Source organism: Hevea brasiliensis, chromosome 5, assembly GCF_030052815.1.
Source record: "Hevea brasiliensis isolate MT/VB/25A 57/8 chromosome 5, ASM3005281v1, whole genome shotgun sequence".
NCBI classification, from domain to species: Eukaryota; Viridiplantae; Streptophyta; class Magnoliopsida; order Malpighiales; family Euphorbiaceae; genus Hevea; species Hevea brasiliensis.
The window spans coordinates 104960124-104981469 of NC_079497.1; the positions used below are offsets into that span (position 1 = coordinate 104960124).

Sequence of the window (21346 nt, forward strand, 5' to 3'; positions counted from 1 at the left end):
ACGGCCTTGCCAACTACCAAAAATGGGAGTGGGGAACTTCTGAACCGTTACATGTGCTTGCTGAGGGGGAGAAAAATGAGTATCTATGGTGACATAATTGTAATACTGTTTAGTTTCAAAGGATATTTTTGTAAATATAAAATATTAAAACTGCTGTCCGATTATGGGAGAAAAGAGTAGGTTGAGAAAAAGCATCACTTTTGGCCCTTTTCTGTAACTGCGTTTATTATGGGCCCAAACTGGGTTTCATTCTTTATCCAAACAGTTAGGAAGTCTGCTTTTTCCTCCTAACCTGCTTTTTCCCTTCTTACCGCAACGCCCAAACGGGGCTTAAAACTGTTGGTACAGCAACTGCTAATTCCTCTCTCTCTCGGAGTCTGTGATTACCACAGCGATTAATCGGTACCGACTCTTCCTACTCTTTCCATTTGCCTCCCGTTTGGTTCTCGAGAATTTTTTTTATCCCAAATCTAAGAGTTTTTGTCCAGTCAATATTTAGGTTTTTATGCGGTCTCTGATGGAATAATTGTTTAAGAACAAGAAGTTTTATGCGGAATTCTTTGTTCATTTGAATTTGTTTTTGTCATTGACGCAGCCCTTTTGATGAGACAACTCATCAGAGGAGAAAAGTTTATGTTTTTAGAAACATTCTGAATATAGATTTAATGGGTGACCCTTCTAGCTCAGATTCAAGCCTCGCGTGGCTTTGGGTCATTGAGTACCTTGCAAGCTTCCAGCAACTAGACCCGTCAATTTTACATGGTATGTGGGTGTGCAACATAACATTCTTAATAGATATATGGATATATATTTCTCGTGTGTATGTTATGTAGAGTTCTATGTAATTATCAATGTGTTATTTTAAAGCAAATGCTGTTCACTGGCCTATTTTATTGGTTTTTAGTATCAATGCTTAAGGTGTTTGATGGTTATTTTCTCTCAGATTTGATTGATGTAGCTCCAATATTACCTGAGGATTTGGGAAAGAGCATGAGGGAAATGGTTGCTTTGAGATGCTTGGAGCAATTGTTTGGTACTAGTAATGAAATTGTGAATGATGTTCCTTCTGTGACAGAGCCCAAACATACATTCGACTTCTCACAGACTTGTGAAGATGTGCTCGAATCCATACTGAAAGAAGTAATCTTGTTTTACTTTGGCTTTGATTTATAATTAATTTGGTCATGTGAAAGAATGAGATTTGAAGCAATAATACCCGTGTTATAAAATCCTGTTTTTAAATTATGTTGCTTTTGTAATGTGAAGTCCTGGATTTCTCTGTTAACAGACTTCAGTATCAGATTTGAGAACGTCTGGACCAGATCTGTTGAAATGGGATATTCATCCTTTCATCACACACAAAAGAGCTTCCATGCCAAAATGTGCTTTAGAACAGGTAATTGGATTTATTTAGTTCTTTAAGTTCCTGTCACACAGAAGTGGTAAAAGACTATTGCTTTTCATGTACTATGTGTGACTGCACTTTCCTTTGTTTTTTACAAACAGCTGAAAGATGCAATCCTTGAAGGTACCCGTCCATATGCTGCTTCCCTGACAGAACTTAGTGGACTGGTGCATAAAAATGATGAGAATGATAGTGTCACTGTGGATTCTGGTCATCATAATGCAGTTGCCGGGAGGGTTGACAGTGATGACACTAATGCCCAAATTATGGCACCAGAGGGGAGCGCCATTTCTTTACCGCTTGAAAATAGGAATGAAATGGTAGGATGTGATTCACATCATAGAAATTTATTACCCTTGAAGAGGAACGAAAGTGATTTGGATAATGAAAATCCTGCTGGAGAGTGTCAGGAAGACCAAGGTGATGTGGGTAATGATGATCTCCATTTAAATGTCAAAAGGTTTAAGAGTGATGCCTTGTGTATTTATATCTCTACGGAACAGATTTTTATTCCACTAAATGGTAAGGAGTTGGTAGAGGATTCCTCTGAAAGGATGGTTGGAGTTACAGAGAAAGAAAGTTGCCATATGGAAAGAGAATCTCTAGGAGCGCTGGGTGAATTCAGGTCTTTAGAGAATGGTCATGACAAGTTTGTTGCTACAGAGGGGCTTGGGAGAAGTCTTGATGCTGATGTTAGTGCTGAATTCCAGCATAATCAATGTGAGAATGCCGACAATGCCAACAAAATGCCATCAGATACATCTGGAGATGGACCTTGCCGGTTTATTTTGGTGGATGAAGTCAATGAGGCTGAACCTAGAGCATTAAATGACATGTCTGTGAGAACCCGGCACAAGGTCTCCATTGATGACACCAAAGCTAACAGTTACTGTGGAAATCAGCTAAAATCACCTAGTGTCATTTCCTTGACTGGATTGCACAGAGATACTACTGTTGAAAAAGTTGGCATGGAGCATTTTTATGAAGAAGACCCATCATGTGATGGTGATGAGTACCATCAAGAGAAGTTTGATGTTGCTATGGAGAAGAGTCATTTCCTGAGCTCTCTATGCACATTAAATCATGTTTCCCCAACTGACTGGACAGAGCGAAATCTTTGCATAAAGTGTAGCAAAGATGGTCAGTTGTTGGTTTGCAATGCTGTTGGTTGTCCATTGGTGGTTCACAGTGGGTGCTTGGGTTCTTTACCAAGTTTTGATGTGGAGGGAAAATTTTACTGCCCATTTTGTGCATATTCTCATGCTATCTCAGAGTACATGGAAGTTAAGAAAAAGGCCTCTTTGGCAAGGAAGGAACTGTCTGCATTTATTCATAAACAAACTGAGAGCTCACATAGCAAAGAACATAGTAAGTCAAATCAATATGGAGATGAGGATGATATGAGTGGGAATTTGGGACGGAGAGAGCCTGATCAAACAAATAATGATGGGTATCCATTAAAAGTTAATGGCCAATTTAAGAAAGGAAGTGTTGATGAGCAACAAGTGGAGCCTATTGTATCATGTCTTGATGTAAATTTAATGGGCCGAGAAGAAAAGCCAGATGCAACTCACGGGACAATTAATATTTCTCCTGGTGAAAAAAAAAGGGAAGAGATGGCTCCAGAGTGCCTGTCCGTACAGGCGCTTGATAGGCAAGACCAAATTTGTGATGACCCCAAAGGCAATGGTGATAATCCCATATCTGAAAACAATGAGTTTTTCTCTTCAAATGAAAAACAAGCTGAGGGAGGAATTGAGAAGGAAGTTCTAGAGCAACAAAGTAGTGATTCATTGGAGAAACCTGTTTGTGCCATTAAGATTGATGAAGGAGACATCTCTGATGAGGGAAATAAAGAAAATATGATCTCTAATTACTCCATAAGATCTCGAAGGAGAGAGAGACAATAGTAAGTTTCTAGTTGATTTCTAACTATTCCGAGTGTTCTCAAGATTGTTATCTTATTTCTTTTCTGCTATTTTAAAGATTATAATAAATACTGGGTTAGTAATTTTATTCTTTCCTTTTATCTGTCACACACAAGCGGGTTCCTTCCTGTTGAACTAAGTTCATAATTTAAATTAAGAAGTTGTAGAATTTTATTGCAATGATAAATAATTAGTAGTTCATATAAATTCTATCTTGATGTGCAGTGTATACCCAGCAATACCTCAGTTGAGAAGAAAGAAAGTTCCTTGGACGGTTAAGGAAGAGGAGATGCTTAAGGTACAAAATCGGCATGAGCAGTTGTAATTTGACTTACCCTTATGTGTGATCCATTATGTTGCTCCACAGTCAGCAATATAAGAGCAAAATTTTACATTTTTACCATAAGCTCATCAGAGTAGTTATGTTCATGTGTGTAGTTTGAGAGAGAAGTATTAATTTGCTTTGCAGTACATCTGATCTTTGAAACTTGTTAGTGCCATATTATGTTTTTTATGGTTTTGGCTTTCAAGATAAAGAAAAATTCAAAACAGATCCTGTGGTATATTGTTTTTCATTTTGGAATCTGTGATTTTTCCTTTTTTGGTACCAATGATGTACCAGAGATTTTCATCCTTTTTACTTGAATATCATTGTTGGATGATGCTATTCAAATTGCACTCTTATTAGTACCTGTGTGGTATATAAAAATTAAAATAACTCTTTATATAGAATTACTATTTTTGTATACTCCTAGAAAATAAAAAAACATTTGTACATAATTTTTTGTTTTTTCATAAAATCAGGAAGGAGGATTTGTCAACATTGCACCGATGTGTCACCACATGATCATCCATCTAGATTCGACGCAGATGATTTTCAAAAATTTTTTTGTTTTGCCACATTGTTGCTGTTTAAGGATGATTTTACTGACATCAATCTAAAACAGTAGCACTAAAGCAATAAGGATGAAAACCTCTAGTATTGAGCTGATACTGAGAAAAAGAGGGAAAAAAAAAATAATAGCCCCCTGAGTGAATAAATAAATAAATAAATAAAATCCACAACTATGTTTTTAAACTTTTCCCTTTGAAATACTTTATATGTTTTTATATATGCTTCTTTATATATGTCCATTAAACTATTGATTTTTTGTTTTTATTTTTAGTAAGTATAGTTGATATTGATGATTCCTTTTACTTTTATAGGAGGGAGTGCAGAAATTTTCAAATATTGGTGAAAGAGCTATATGGAAAAAAATTTTGGAGTATGGTGGTTCTGTATTTCTGAGTGGCCGTACTACAGTAGACCTAAAGGATAAATGGAGGAACATATGTAAATGAAGTCCTAAATGCAAATCGTTTTGTCTGCCTGGTCAGTTAGCTTGCAAAGTTGCTTTTAGTATTTCGGTCTGCCTCTTACTGATTTTATCAGGAATTAATTTTCCTTTAATTATTCGTTTTTGGTAACTGAAGATTACATGAGAGAAACTAATCTAAATTGTTCTTGTTAATGATGAGTCTGATAGATTCTTTTGTATGTATCTTGTTGTAGCTACACTATAATCTAGTCAGAAATTGAGGAAATAGCTGTGCTTGACTGATAATATGGTAGACGCCAAGTCTTATGGTTTCTCTGTCTTCATACTGTTGTGGGACATCTCCCAAGTGCATTGAAGAGTGAGGACAGTCTTTCTCATGATCATCAATCTCAAATTTAAGCATTCTCATAAGTTCTGGAAGCATCCTTTGATTTCAGATCATGACAAATGTGATAGATGCGACAAGAGCTGGATTTGTATGGGATGGACTCTTCTCCACTTTTGCTTTTGCAGCACTGTAAAGTAGAGGTGTAGATACCTAGAATTTGAGTATTTATTTTGGCTGTTATTTTGTAGTCATGTGTACAGACACTTCTGCTGTTTATTGAAAGAAGGCATATAGTTGTGAGAATCTTTTATCTGTGATTTTATAAAAGAAATCTAGTTCTGAACTATGAAAGGATTCATGTTTGCAAAGTGCCGTGATCTGCTGAAAGGTTATAAAGCATATGTTTACGTGTTCATATTAGTTTGTCAATCATTCAGCATGCTGGCCATAAGCTCTGCATTATAGATCGAGATTTTGCAGCAACATCGGTGACTGTGTTTTCTTTGTTCTTGTCGTCGTTTCCACAGAACTCTACTTCTGCTGCTGATGTAATTTTTTTTTTTCTTCTTTCAAAAGCAGGGTAATATGCAGAAGATTGTGCTGTACAAATTTAATGGAGCTGAGAAAGAAATTCTATACTTTTGCTACATCATGTACATTTCACTGTTTTGTTTGTAATTGCCAACTTGAAATTGTCACCATCATTGTAATCCTAATTGTTTATTTCCTGTTTTTGGATTTCTGATCTAATTTGCATTATGAGATAGTTGTCTCCATGATCATCAAATCATGGCCATCAATTCAATACATGCATTGGTGTTTATTCTTTCTTTTCCTTCCTCCTTCCACCATCTCCCTCTTTCAGCCCAGTTGATTCTGTAATACTAGTATTATTTCTGCTGATGTGATGTGTTTGGTAAGATAGTATTGCAGCACATTTAGAGAATGCAACTAATAGAGCATGAGGAACATTCTTAGGCTAGCTATCTCTCATCATCTCAAATTTATCTCCATCAAATCATCACCAAGCATGTTTAGTCATAATCCTTTCATTTCAGTTGAAATTTCTTATCATATTTTGCATTATTCATGAGGTAGCCCTCTGCATGATCATCATTATTGCAACAAATATCCAGGCTATTGTTGCAATGAACTATGAAATTGTCTCGTCTTATCTCATGTACATACGAGCATAGTTATTCCTGTAATCATTGTAATTAAGATTATCTCATTTTTTGGCTTCTGCTGACTCCTATGCAGCAAATTCATTATCATGGCCTATTTAACATGTGACGTGATTTTACATATTGACACTTGCAAGTCTCTGAAGTCCATTTTCTTTGCAATACATCTGTACGTGAGAGAGAAAGAGAGAGAGAGAGAGAGATGTAATGGCATGGGATAAAGGTGAGGAGACTCTCGGGAATCAGGTCGTGAAGAGCAGGACAACATGTGATCAAATAGGGCTCGTGAAAGTGAAAAATGGTGGAGGTGGGTGCTTCTGGCTCTAAAGTGAAGAAATTGAATTCTTGCGGACTGATGTAGAAACACTAATTTAGAATCCAATGGAGAGAGAGAGTGAGTGTTAGTGTTAGGTCTTTATTGAAAGCATGCACTTCATTTCATTACTCAGAAACAGCAAAGCTGAGTTGCATAAACGAAAAATCCAGTCACCACCCCCGGAAATTATTGCATTCTTTATCCGATTGTCTCATTATCAGTCTTTCCTATCCATTTCAGAAAATTTTGCATGGAAAGTTTTAACAATATGTCTCATTATATTTAGAAAATTGTGCATGTTTTTAAATAAATATTTTAACCTGGTCAATTGGGTGTTATTACTATGATAATTAACAAATAAAACCAACATCCTATTGAGCTGAGGAAGACAATTTAGACGGTGTAAATTGCAACTGATCTCTTTGAAGTAGAAAATTTTTATTTTATTTTTGAAAATTTTTATTTTATTTTTGAAAAATATTCAATAGGACCTCAATACTCCTACGTGATAAGATGAACTGAACATTTTGAGTTAATATTCTAAGTGTCTGGCATTGAGGTTGGAGAACTAAATCTGATTTTCAAGAAAAAAAAAACTATTTTAAATGCCGTAAGTAGTCTAAAAAAATTGTTTTGTAATTTTAATATTTTTTTAATTAAAATTTATTAAATTAAATTATTTTTTAATATTTTCTAATTAAAATATTTAAAAAAAACTTTTAATAATAATACCAAATAGATCCTAAGTAATTAGAAATACTCTAAGCACTGATGGAAAATCTCTTCCATTTAGCCAAATATTTTTAAAACTAGTTCAAAAGTGACAATTACTTTCCAAATCATGAAGAAACAATTCCTATAATTAGTGATTTCTTTTTTGTTTTTTAATTAAAATAAGGTGATATCACATATTAATTTTTACATATCATATTAATTTTATATTCTTAATTCAATAAATACAGATTTTTTTTTATAATCTAACTTAAAATTAAGACTAATAGATAAAATAGAGTAAATTCACTTGTCGATTGAGTTAAATGAATTTTTATATCACATATCAAGTGAATATGCTTGCCAACTCTCAGCTTCGTTGAAAGACTTATATTAGGTTATTATGGGCATGATTTTTTTTTTTTTTCTATATCTATTTATCATAGATTTAAGAAATAAAATATACAATGAGATATAATAAATATATAAATTATATGTATTTATATATTGAGTTTATTATGAATTGAATTTAGATAAGAATTTTCTGAATGACCATGTACAAGGATTTGAAATGCTAGTATTGACAGTCACTAACGTTCACATGGACATGAAACTTTCCCTAAACGTGACAACATTTAAACCAAACTGCACTCTTCTCCCTACATATCCCGCGCCTTTCAACCCATTTTCTGCATTCCCCAACTCTCACTCTCGCTCTCTTCACTCAGCTTTACTCCTAAACCCCATGGAAAATTGCAGGAAATCTCCATTGAAGCCATGGAAGAAAGGCCCAACAAGAGGCAAAGGTGGCCCTCAAAACGCCATGTGTGAGTACCGAGGCGTTCGCCAAAGAACTTGGGGGAAATGGGTGGCAGAAATCAGGGAACCCAAGAGGAGAACAAGGCTTTGGTTGGGTTCTTTTGCTACTGCTGATGAAGCTGCCATGGCCTATGATGAGGCTGCTAGGAGATTGTATGGACCAGATGCTTATCTTAATCTACCTCATCTTCAACCTAGCTCCATTAATCCTGTAATTAACAACAAATCACAGAAGTTCAAATGGATTCCTTCCAAGAACTTCATTTCCATGTTTCCCTCTTGTGGATTGCTTAATATACATGCGCAGCCTAGTGTTCATGTCATTCATCAGAGGCTCCAAGAACTCAAGAAAAATGGAGTTCTTGGTCAATCCTCTAAAGTTTCTAGTTCATCCTCCTCTGATTCAAGAAATGAAGCAAACAGTATAATCGACAAAACTCACGTAGAAAATCCTCCAGTAATGGAGAATGATTTGGAAATAACATCAGAAGAGATGCTGAGATGCCATGATGAGGAGAAACCACAGATTGATTTAAATGAGTTCCTTCAGCAGCTGGGCATACTAAAAGTAGACAGGCAACCGGAAAACAATGATTCCACAGAAAGTTTTATGGAGAAAGAACCTTCATTAAAAGATTATGATGAGGAGAATAATCTTGCAGCCCTGGCAGACAATAGTTTCAATTGGGATTCGCTGATTGAGATGCATGGAATTGCTGATCATCAAGCAGCAGAATCAGCCAGTTTCCAAGTTTATGATGTCCAAGAAGACGTGGCTTTCCCAACTTCCATTTGGAACTTCTAGCCAGCTAAGAAGAATCAACAGATTTTGGTAGAGTGAGAGATATACCCTCACTGGATATCTTGGAAATAGAGGATTGCTTCTTTCATCATACCAAGTTTTTCATGCTAGAGTCTAGAAATTAGTGGCATAGATTCATGCTAGAGTCTAGAAAGCATATTATAACTTTGACCATGAGAGCTAGAGAGAGCCTGCTGTAGTAGTTTTAGCGGTTGAGTTGGATTGGAGAAAGGGAATTCACTTGATGCAGCTGTAGTAGCATTTGTCCAGTTCTTTTGGCCTATGGTTGATGTGAACTTACCAGATGCTTGTAATTTGATTTGCTCACATTAACAAAACAGGACCCCTTTTTGTTTCTGTTCCTACATTTTATTTAGCTTTGTTTCTGGCTTGACTAGGGAAATTCCACCATTTACAAGGACATCAAAGGAATTATTCTTCTTGTAGGTTTTCCATATCTTTTGAGGATGAAAAAAGAGTAGAATAGTCCGCCTAAAAATAATAATAAAATGAAATTTAAAAGAATAATAAACTAAAAGCTTTACTAAACAAATTCTAAGAACACTAAAAAAAAAATCAGCAACGGATGTTTTCATTGTTAATATTGTTTTCCATCGCTGAAAGCATTAGCGACGGAATTCCAACACCAAAACCATGGTTGACACCGTAGGTGCCAATTTTTCTGCATTAAAAAGCGTCGCTAATAATAGCAACGCTCGCTAAATCACAATGAATGTTAACCAAATTTCTGTCACTAAATTCTTCGCTAATGCATTAAAAAGACATCGATAAATGGCAATAGTAAGTAACTAAATAGTTTAATTTTTTGAAATAATTCATCGTAAATTTGGCATTATCTATCATTAATTTTATTTATTTTTTAAAACTTCTTATATTATTCTTATAAATTTAACAAGACAATTTATAAATAAAAACAAAAAATTAATTATAATATTCTTAATCAACATAATTAAAATGCCCATATTAATAAAATTAATATAACTTATATAAAATACTTAATATTTATAAAATATAAACTAAAATACAATAACTTTCCCATAAAAATATTATCATTATCCTAAACTCCCATAATGTATTTGCAAGCAGATATTTTATCATTATTTCTATAAGCTTATCCTTTCGGTAGACCAATCTGATAGATTCTGTAGCTTTTATATATGCCTTCAATTCAGTAGATATGAGAAAACTCTACATAACTCATGTATTCGTGTGTTCTATCTCTGACAAAAAAAAAAACTTCAGGCCTGAATATTTTTAGAAAATGCAAAACTATTACAATCAGAAAATTTTCTTAATCCTAAGAATATATTGGATAAAATGTTAAAAAATTAAGAATTAAATACTATCTTATAAGTTTTAACTTTTAAAAAGGATTACAAGAATAATATTTAATCCTTTCAGAGAGTATAAATATTAATTAAGTTAAAAACTAACATAATCTCTCTAAATATTTAAATAACATTAATGAGAGATTAAAAATTATAAGATAATGATTACCTCTAATTAATCTTATACCAAAGGCTCTTCTAAGAGTAATAATGGACGAAAAAAGTAAACACTTCAATCATTTGTAAGCTCAAATGAAGGCACAACATCAAGTTCTTAAAGCAATTGATTAAATCCTAAAAATAATCCAAAGCACATGAGACAAAAGATCCAACTCTCTCCAACAAAAGTTGAGATCCGAAGCTAGCTAAAGTAAAGCATGAACAATGACAGATGCTCCTCGTGATGGATCATATCTCTTACCAGATAAAATGGGGAAATGCAGCTTTTTACATAAAAATCTCCCACAAGACTTTAGCCAATTATCCCAATATCAATAATGATGACTACTACTTTTACGTATGATAAGCCAAACTTTATTGCTTCTCTCATTCTTGTTTTAATGGAGAAATTCAAACACCACCTGCACAGTCAAAATCAACAGGTATGCTGCTAGCTTTTAGTACAGTTTCATACCTAATGGCTAATACATCCTGTGATGAGAAAAAGTTTTAATTTGAATGTGAAGCAAAATAAAATTTGGATAAGACTTGTATAAAAAATCTGGCAAAAGAAACATGAATTACAATTGCCAAACTTCGGTTAGTTGATGTGAACCATATCCTGCATTTAGCAGTTTGATGATGCCAGCTTGATGATCTCTGATACAGTTGCAAAGGGCCTCTCCCTCTGTGGATATTTGATCATTAGATATTTTGAAATTTTCTCATACCTATTATCTTGCCCTCTTTCTCATATTTTCCTTTAAATTTTTTACATTTTTTGGTAACTACACCACTTAATAGATAAAAATATCTGTTCATAGCCAAATAATTTTATCATATTTATGAAATAATCATTCATTCTCCTCAGAAATATTTATCTCACCCTAATTTGAAATAGATATTTCTAAATCTTATTAGAATTTCGAGTCACAAAACTAATATATTTTATCCTAATTTAACATATTTCATCCCATGGAGAATATATATATATCAAATAAATAATTTTAATATTATATAAGAATGTTTGTGAAAGAATTTATTAATTTAATTAATATTTATTTAGTTTGAAATCAATTAAATTAAAATCATAAATTAATTATATGCCCAAAAAGAATAAGAGTTCTACTAAAAAAGTATGGAGACACTAAAATAATTCAAGAGTCGTTCATCCTTATATATTTATCTTATTTTATAAGATTATATCATAATTTTTAATATTATATTAATTATAAATGCCGTAGGGTTATTTTATGAATTGAATGATACTCTCTTATCAAATATTCAATGAATGTTTCTATTTCATATTTTAATAAAGGAAAAAAAATACTAATATAGTCTATGATTTCTAGCAAATAAAATTAATTAAATCCAATCAATAATTAAAAAAAAAAAAAAAGAATTCTCATTAAAATAAGAATCTAATCACAACGGGGAAATTCAATCTAATCCAGTTAACAACAAACGATCGTGTAATACACGGCCCGGCTATGTGTGTTACCAAAATAGCTTATTTGATAAAGTTGATTGTACGTACTCATATCAATGAATAATATATTTTGCATGGTTTCATATTTTTTTATGGTATGAAAAAAAAATTTTAAAAATAAAATTGTAAATATATTAATATTAATAAATTATTTATAAATAATAAATTAAAATGTATAGATAATTATTTAATTTATAATAAAATATTTTATCAAATTTATTTATAATGTATTTTTAAATTAAATTTTTTATAATTATTTTTTTTTAAATAAATGTGAAATTTCAATAAAAAAAGTTATTAAATTCAAATAAATATTTTTTGACAATTAAATAAATAAAAAAATTATTAAGTAATGTAATGCTTGTATTTATATGAAAATTAAATTCTTTTAAAATCAAATAATTAATTTATGTTTATATTTAAATATAAATTTATTAAATTAAAATAATAATCCTTTACTTAAAGTATAACTCCTAATTTTTTTTTACACATATTTACTATTTGTCAAAGATGAACCAATCTTGAATTATTTTAGTGTCTCCATATTTTTTAAGTAGAACTCTTCTTCTTTTTGGGCATATAATTAACTTATGATTTTAATTTAATTGATTTCAAACTAAATAAATATTAATAAATTTAATTAAATCAATAAATTCTTTCATAAAAATTCTTATATAATATTAAAATTATTTATTTGATTATATATATATATATATATATATATATTCCATGGGATGAAATATGTTAAATTGTGATAAAATATGTTAGTTTTGTGATTCAAAATCCTAATGAGATTATATAGTATTATATATACATATACTAACATTTTTAAACTCGTAAAAATGTACCATTTAAAAGAAAAAATCAGTATTATAAATTCTAATTATCTTATTAATTGTATTAGTTTTATAATTAAACTCTAGTCTAGTATATTATGATAATTATTAATTTTTTAAATAATAAATATTATCTATTTAAATATTTTTTCTCATACATATAATTTATTTTATATATATATTTATTCATTTATAAAAGTTTATCAATAAATGTAATAGTATTTATATAGAACTTATAAATTTAATTTTAATTAGAACTAATTTATATATTAATGTAGTAATTAAGAATTTAGAAATATATCTATAATTAAAAAATATAAATTTATTTTATATGAAATATTTTTTTAATGTTAAGAGAAAAAAATTAAAAGAAAACTTAAAAAATATTAATAGAAGAATTTATATATTTGGCTAATAAAATTTATTTTTTTCTTGTTTTTTCATGTAAATTTAAATATAATTATATTAAAGTATTTTTATAAAAATAATTGTATAATAGAACTAAAAATCTACTAGGATATATTAAAAAAAGTTATTTATATAAATAAAATATCTTTCTATTTTAGTAAATAATATAAATTATTTTTATAATTTTATTTTTAAATTGTATTATAATTAAAATTTAACTAAAAAGAATTTAAATACAAGTAAAATTAAAAACTTTAGATTTATATAAACTCTAAATTTATATAAATAATTAAATTTTAAATATTAAAAATTTTAAATTCATATAAATTTAAAATTAAATTAAATAATAAAAAATTAAATTATAAATACTATAAATAATGTCAGAATAGGGCAATAACACACACACACATATATATATATATATATATATATATATATATATATATATATATATATATATATATATATATAGATAACAAAGCAAATATTAATTCCAATTATATATTTTTATAAATGTAAATAATAAAAAGATGATGTGTTATTGCACTATTCTGGCAATTGTTCAAAACAGAACATTTCACCCTTTCCTCTGTTCTTACTCTATGTTCTCTGTTCTAATCTCCTTTATTTCTTGACCTCAAGCAGAGGAACCCTCTCTTTTTCTCCTACTCTCTCTTCCATGTCACCCAAAACCCCATTAGAAACCTTCTCTCTTGACCCTTTCTTTGATCCTTTCTTCACGAATTTCTTTAATTCAGAGCAGAACTCTGTGATCTGACTCAAAATCGCTCTTCCACCTCTCAAATTCCGGGCTGAAAATGTACTTCTCAGCTTTGGCTTTGATGAATTTCCATGTGAATCACCCATTTGCCGTTTTTTCTCTGCACCTGATTTGGTCATTGCATTCTTTGACACAACAGGAGGGAAAGCATACAAGTTTGGATTCTTGTTCTCCATGTCTTCACCTAAGTTCTGTGCAGATTTGTTCTCTTTTGCTTTAGGGGTATGCAGATTGGGCTTTTCTGATTCTTTTATTTTTGCATCTCTGGAGAAAGAGAAACTACAAGTGAAGCCAAAGGTTGGGTTAAAAGTAAAGTTTGAGAAATGATTTTTCTTATTTTTGTACCTGCAAGCTCTGTCCCTGAAAGGAAGCATTTCAGATATGGTTACAGATCTTAAACATTTCACCTGACAACAACAAAGATAAAGCAAATCAGAAAAGATAAGAGAATCATTTAAAAAAAAAAGAATTAGAAACCTTTGAATTAAGGGTAGATTTTTTAAAATCTTCTGCAATCTTTGGATGCTTGCAATCTGCAACAAGAAACAGAAAACGGAATTTTTATGACTACCAATTTTGCAGAAATTGAAAACCCATAATCAGAAATGTAGAAAACCAAGAGAAAAAAGGCCATACTTGGATTGTAGAACCAAGCATCATCATCATCATTGAGCTGTTCATCAGGGCCAAAGGCAGAGAAATCGACCCACTTTGGTGCATCCAAGTTCTCATAAGTCTCATCTTCTACAAAAACAGAGTCAATGCTATTCCAATCAATGATTTCTGGTTCCATAGTCTCCAACAATCTGCAAAAAAACAGAAACAGAATAAAAAAGATTGTATTAACTATGTAAATCAGGAAGTAGAAGTGGAAGTGCGATAAAAACAGAGAGAAAACGGAGGAAATTCAGGAAGCTTTTGAACTGATTTCAAGACTCTACAGATAGCTTAGAACTTGGAACCAGGTTAAACTGAGAGAGATTATGGAGAGGAGATGGTTAAGGGGTAGATATGGAGAGAGCTTCAGAGGAATTAATTGGATTTTGCAACGTCAGGAAAGAAGCAACAATAATCAATAGGGGATTTATTTTTTTTAATTACATTATTCGACCGTTGGAAGCTGCATGACTTTTTCTTCTTCTCTTTTTTTGCGGGTTAATTCTCTCTCCCTCTCAAAATAATAAATAATATTTCAACTTTTGACATTTTCTTTTAAAAAAAATAAAAAATTCAAAAATTAAATTCGAAACCTCATAATACAATTTCAACAACACTGAATTGCAAGTCTGTCGTAAACATTATCTTTTTAATAAATTCATGAACAAACTTCTTAATCTAATTGGTTATAATGTGATATATGCTTAAAGATTAAGCAAACCAAATTACAGTTACTGTATTACTTTGACTTTGGATGCTTTTATGGGGTCCAACCATAATATAAGCACTTATTATTAATACTAAATGATTTGACTTAGATTAGGGGTTAAACGAATTGAATCAAGCTTAGTTGAGCTTTGAAGACACAAAATTGGTTCGTCATAATTTTTTCGAGCTGGAGTCAAATTCGAACCCAATTTATGTCAAGCTCAAGTCGAATAGCTTGCCTTGTTTAGAAAACAAGATCTAAACGAGTCGAGCCAAGTAAAGTTTTTATCAAATTAAACTTGAATAGCTTGTGAATAACTCGACTCATTGATAGAGTGAGTTTTATATTTAAGTTATAAAATTTAAATTACGTAATTTTAATTAACTCTTACATAAAAAAAACCCTTAATTTTCATAAAAAATTAAATTTAAATTATAAATTAATTATATTTAACAAATATATTTTATATATTAATTATATCATAATTTTAAACAATTTATTATTTTTAGAACATTCAAAAATAAAAAAATAATATTTATAATATATAATGAAATAAAATAATTAATACAAATATTTTTACAAACGAATCTATTCACGAGTCTATTTAATGAGTTTATTTATGCGTCAACTCACGAATTTTAACAAGCTGAATGTTAAGAAATTCGAATTCAACTCATTCATTAAACGAGCCTAAAAATTGAGCTTAAACATAACTTATTTTCAAAAAATAAGTCAAACAGAATTGAACTTTTATCAATCCGGAGCAATTTCTAAATAATTTGATTTATTTATAACCGGTTGATAATTCTGAAATTTTTTTTTCTCAACAAATGAAACCAAGTACAAAAATTAAATGTTTCCACTTACTCAATGGAGAGGTTGTCCAAGTTCCTTCCATGACAAAAAGAAATGAGTTACACACAGATCCTTCAATGGCTATAGAGTTCTTCAACTTCCTTACCCAAAAAGTCATGACAATAATAGTCAATTCTCCTGGCATTCCTTTCTTCCTTGTGAGAAAGAAGAGTAGCCAAACCTACTCCAAATGTTCAACTCTAATCCAAGGTTCTTCAATCAACACTTTGACCTTTCTAGAACTCATTTTTCAATGTTTTTTGTCACGACCCAAACACGATTTCTAATAAGGTCCATACTACTACTACTAACACATGCGGAGTTCTAAATTTCAAATTTAGAAAAAATAATAAAATAATTAAATAACCGACGATAAACCTGCAAGGAAGAAAGCAGGTTGCTCTGTAAAAGAACTCATCCTGTAGTCTGGAAAAAATAGGTGGACAGGAGTGAGCGTTAGACTCTGAGAGTAAAATATCAATTTTAACCACAATTTCTATAGCTATATAAAGCTAATGCATCCTAAAGAGTAGAATGCAACACCTTCATAGTTTTCATACGAATCACATCATAACAGCAAACAGTACATATATGGGAGCTGATCCCCTATACAACTCTCTTAATCCAACCTCTGCCAGCGAGTGTCTCTTAAGCTGGACTTTCGCTTAATAAACCAAATGGGGGTCCGAGTGAGTGCCTCTCAAGCCGTGTCTACCCGTCCTGTCCATATCCAATACCATACTACACGCATGCCAACGCACGCACATTGCTCCAAATTACCACAAACAACATTCATGGCACTTCATCAATTATGAATGCAATATAAAACGTGCCTAATGTTTAACTATATAGATACATATTTATAAGTGATGCATAGTCATGCTTGAACATATAATAATATCGAAATTATAATTAAAATTAATATTTTACTCACAGTACTCCAGAGACGACTGTAAAGGTTGGGTGGAGGAAGATGGTTGACCCTGATCACCTACATAATTTTATTGTGAATTTATTAGTGTTAATTCAAATAAAAATAAATCTAAAGAGGCAATCCTAATTTATACCGAAAATTCGGCAGAGTTTCTCATATACCTAGAACCTACCCAATCTGCAAAAAAGATTCAAATAAAACTTCTAAATTCTCAATTTCCACAATCACATCTCATCAATATTATATGGCCCCTCCTGGGCCCTCCAAATCAGACAATAGTCATAAATTTAAAAAATTACATTTTAGTCCCTATAATTGATATTTTATAAAAATTTACTCAAACAAGCTCTAAAAATTCTAAAATTTTGCCCCGCGGTCCTTAATAAAGTTATAAAGCTATCGCAAAAGGAATTATAATTTTCTAATCACCCATGAATATTTTATTTAAGAATATTACTCAATTCCATAAATTTTCAACAGCTAACATATTCTTAATTCAACCCAATTCAATATTCACATATTTAAACCTCTATTCTCAGGCTTCAACCAATTATAGAAAATTTAAATATCATAATCTCAAATAATTTTATATGCCCATATGCTAAAAATCTAACTAAAATCCATCTATATTTTTCAAAAATATTCTACATTCACTAAAAAATTCAACAAACACCATAGAATATCTCTAAATAATTTTAATTTCATCATATATTTTTCTTAAAATTTTTCTCCAATTTTTTCTGTTTAAAAAACACTGCATTTATGCTCCACGGTCTGAGAAATAATGAAAATAATCTAACCCGAAGCTTATCTGTGTCTCAAAAATTCTAAAAATTTATGAGGAAGCCTCTGGAAGTTGAGTCATCCCCAAAGTTAGCCGGAGCCACTGCCAGAACCACCACTCACGGTGGCTGGCCGCAGGTCGCCGGTGATATCTGCCAGATCTGATCATACCATAATGTTCCTCTCCTCTTTCTCAGTCCATAGGTGGTCTCGGATTGTCGATCCAACTGCCAGATCGTCCTAGATCTGACAAAAAAACTTGAAAAACCTAAAATTTCTCTCTTCCATATCTCACTCATCCGACCTCCATTTGTTGCAAAATTGGTATCAAAAGAAAGCTCTCGGAACAAGCTTTCCAACGCCACCTGAATCGCTTCGACGGACGTCGGATGAAGTCGAAATCGTGCCTGGAAGTTGGACCACCTGCGCGCACATTTCTCTCTCTTCTCCCTCTCTTGCCGCCATGTTAGATGGTGCTGCCGGCTGGCTGGTGGTACGCCGACGACATCCAAGGTGGGGGGACCTCTCGCAGGCCAACCATGGTGGCTGGAGGCTCGCCAGTTGGAAGAAAAATGGAGAGGGAGGGAGAGTAACGAGAGAGAGAGAGTTTTTTTTTTTTTTTGGGGGGGGGGGGGGGGGGTGTAACACCCTCACTGTAGCAATTCCGTACATTCTATTGTTCAGGTGATCGGTGTAGGTCCGGATAGCTAGAACGACTGGAAAAATATTTAGACTAAAGTAAGGAGCCATAATTAACTCAAATATTAACAAGAAAAATGTAGGAAAAATTTTAGAAATAAAATATAACCAAGTTAAATGAGCCGGTGCCCTAGCGATGGGCAACCCAGTGGGAAGTTGCGGTCCTCGCAGCTAGGAGCCCTAAACCTGGGAGAAAATTCATAAAATAATTTTTGAGACTCTAGAGAAGAGTCATTGAGGTTTCTATGGCATTAGAATGCCAAGAAAAGTCTTAGAAAAAATTTTCGATCGGTACAGACGATTTTGGCTTAATAAGCCAAACGGAGGGCATTTTGGTCATTTCGTCTTCAAAGACGATTTTTGACCGACTTGTCCAGTTAAGTAAATAATTATTATGACATAAAATATGAATAAATATTAATAAAATTGAATTGAAAATGAGTAGAAAAGAAAAGAAAAGAAAATAGAATTTAATTAGATTTATGATATAGGATGACATCATTAAAAAGCTTCCCACCAATTAGAATTTGACAAGCCAATTTATAAGAGATAAAAAGGGATAAAAAATTAACTTAAAATGAGATAAGAAACAAAAGAAACCAGCAGCTTCTTCATATGAGCCAAACCAAGAAAGAGAGAGAGAGAGAGAGAGAGAGAGAGAGAACAAAAGACCTCTATGAAAGCTCTTGCTCAAGCTTGATTTTCCCTAAGCTTTCCACCTCAAAACCCTAAACTTTCTTCACAAAAAATTATTCCTAAACCTTGAGGAAGCATAAGGCAGCAGAAATTTGAGGAAATTTTGAAGTTGGGCAAGTCCAAGTTAGGTCACAAGAGAGGTTAGTGCTTGTTTTTACATCTCTCTCTTTCTTTTCATGTCAGGGACTTAAATTGAGTAAGAAAATTGTGAGAAATTGAATAAAACATTTGTGTAGAGGTATGGATGGAATTCGGCAGCCCTATGGTTGTAGTAATTTTGATGGTTTTCATGGATTCAAAATGGGTTAGAAATGGTGTTTGAGGTATTGATATAAAATGGATAGTGAATTAGTATGTTTAATTGATGTATGTGCATGAGTTGAAATTTGAGAATTAGAGCTCTTGAACTAAATTGAGAGATTTGTGTTTTGAGGGTGAATTAGTGTTTTAATGGTCAATTAGTGACCATTTATGGTGAATTGAATTTAAATTGGAGTGAGTTGTGATATTAAGAAGTGTATTGGTATGCTACCTCTCAAGGTACCAGAATACTGGACTTGAGTCCAGTGTGCTCTAAGGGTTATAACTTAAGCTAGGTAACTCCAATTGGTACAAGGTCAATTGAAGGTTAGACTAGACACAAAATGCAACAACTTTGATGAAGGAAACTGTCCTAGAAAACTAACCTAAGTGGCTCTAAAAATTGACATAATCCGGGTGACCAATATGCAGTCCCTGGAAAATGATCAAATAAATAGTGTTCATTCATTTGGTCATAGCTCAGTGTAGAAAGGTCCAATTGATCTGAATTTTTACCAGTTGAAAGTTGAGACATAGCCCTACAACTTTCATGAAAAAAATAAACTCAAATTTTGACCATAACATATCTAAAAACTAACTTACAGTTAGTGTACAAAAACTGTAGAATTGATTCAGCCCAGAAATTCTGGAAAAATTGCAATCCGGCCAATTATGGTGTTTAGGTCATAACTTGAACGACAAAACTCTAAATGGAGTGATTCAAAAAAAGAAATGTAACTAGACATAATAAGGAACAACTTTGATGAAGAACATTTGGCCAAATTCTCATTGTAGAATGGCCTAATGGAATAGTGAACTCTAACACCCAAAATTGAAATTTTTAATTTATTCACCATTGGTTAGGAGTATAGATTGGCAACTAATGCCAACACTTTTGGGAACCAAAATGTGGTAAATTTATGTGATTAAAACTCATGTAACTATTATATATGAGAAAGTTAATATTTTGACTTAAATGACCAAATGAATAGTAACCTTACATATTAAGTATAAATATTCAAGAAATAACTTTATAATATGCCCTAGTAGGCCTAATGTGATTGGTTTGGATAGGTTGGCATGCTAATAGGGTTCTGATAGCAGTACTGCATATGATGTATGGCTCCGTGCCATTCTGTAATATGATAGCCTATGGCTATACTGATTATGATGTTATACTTGGCTTTATGACTTATTACTTTTATGGCTTATTAGCCATTATGTTTGCACACCGGGAGACACATTGTGACCGATGGTGTGACAGCCCGAGGTACCTGGTACCCAGTGCTAGTTTACTCATTTATCCAATCCGGTCAATTTGTATAGGTTACTTGGGCATGAAAAAGTATAAATATAATTGAATTGATTATTGAAGGAAGTAAGGAAATTAAATATCAAGATAAAGATCAAGAATGATTACAATAAAAAGAGGCTCAAAATCATCAAGAAAACAACTAATAAAATGCTAGAAAGAGTAAATATCATAAAATGTAATTAGCCTTCGACTAAACAATAAGTTAGTAATTATTTATTTTTTATAAGCATAATAACTAGAAAATTTTTATTTTTTATTTGCATATTATATTTTCTTGTATTATTGGCACCACTAAGCTTTATTCTTAGCGCGTCGCTTTTGCAACGCGTAGGTACTGAAGATTTGGACAGAGAGCCCAGTAGACCACAGACTGGGTGAGGCCATTCACAGTTCTGCATAGTATCCGTGTCATCTCACAGACTACAGTGCATTGGTAGGACACTAGGTCCCATTTTAGTATTTTATACTGTTTGTACTGTTTGTAATCAAACTTTTTATTTTCTCATGTATAAATTGAAACTTATGTAATATAATTTGGTATGAATGTCAGTATTTATGAATGAA

At 31.8% G+C, this 21346-nt stretch overlaps 3 protein-coding genes across 6 annotated transcripts; 2 read left to right on the forward strand and 1 right to left on the reverse strand.

Annotated features, from left to right (window-relative positions):
* The first annotated feature begins 240 nt into the window (after window positions 1-240).
* Window positions 241-5810, forward strand: LOC110667382 (uncharacterized). Of its 4 annotated transcripts, none has more exons than XR_009148956.1 (9): window positions 241-402; window positions 596-762; window positions 944-1140; window positions 1289-1396; window positions 1507-3314; window positions 3559-3631; window positions 4540-4705; window positions 4886-5180; window positions 5557-5810. XR_009148956.1 is itself a non-coding variant. In XM_021828224.2 (8 exons), exons 2-7 carry the CDS (start codon window positions 666-668, stop codon window positions 4672-4674), a joined length of 2418 nt encoding a protein of 805 aa, XP_021683916.2. In that variant the 5' UTR covers window positions 241-402; window positions 596-665; the 3' UTR covers window positions 4675-4705; window positions 4886-5331. The 4 variants fall into 4 exon arrangements, 1 of the variants encoding a protein (XP_021683916.2); XR_009148955.1 differs by having other exon boundaries at window positions 5560-5810; XR_009148957.1 differs by having other exon boundaries at window positions 242-402; window positions 688-762; window positions 5560-5810.
* Window positions 5811-7756: 1946 nt separating this feature from the next.
* LOC110667739 (dehydration-responsive element-binding protein 2F-like) lies at window positions 7757-9169 on the forward strand. Its single transcript, XM_021828700.2, has one exon. It carries the CDS (start codon window positions 7763-7765, stop codon window positions 8813-8815), a length of 1053 nt encoding a protein of 350 aa, XP_021684392.2. The 5' UTR covers window positions 7757-7762; the 3' UTR covers window positions 8816-9169.
* Window positions 9170-13569: 4400 nt separating this feature from the next.
* Window positions 13570-14919, reverse strand: LOC110667366 (uncharacterized). Its single transcript, XM_058147757.1, has 3 exons — window positions 14471-14919; window positions 14312-14367; window positions 13570-14241 (listed from the first exon to the last, which is right to left on the reverse strand). The coding sequence occupies exons 1-3, from the start codon at window positions 14625-14627 to the stop codon at window positions 13678-13680; spliced, it is 777 nt and encodes a 258-aa protein (XP_058003740.1). The 5' UTR covers window positions 14628-14919; the 3' UTR covers window positions 13570-13677.
* Window positions 14920-21346: the final 6427 nt, after the last annotated feature.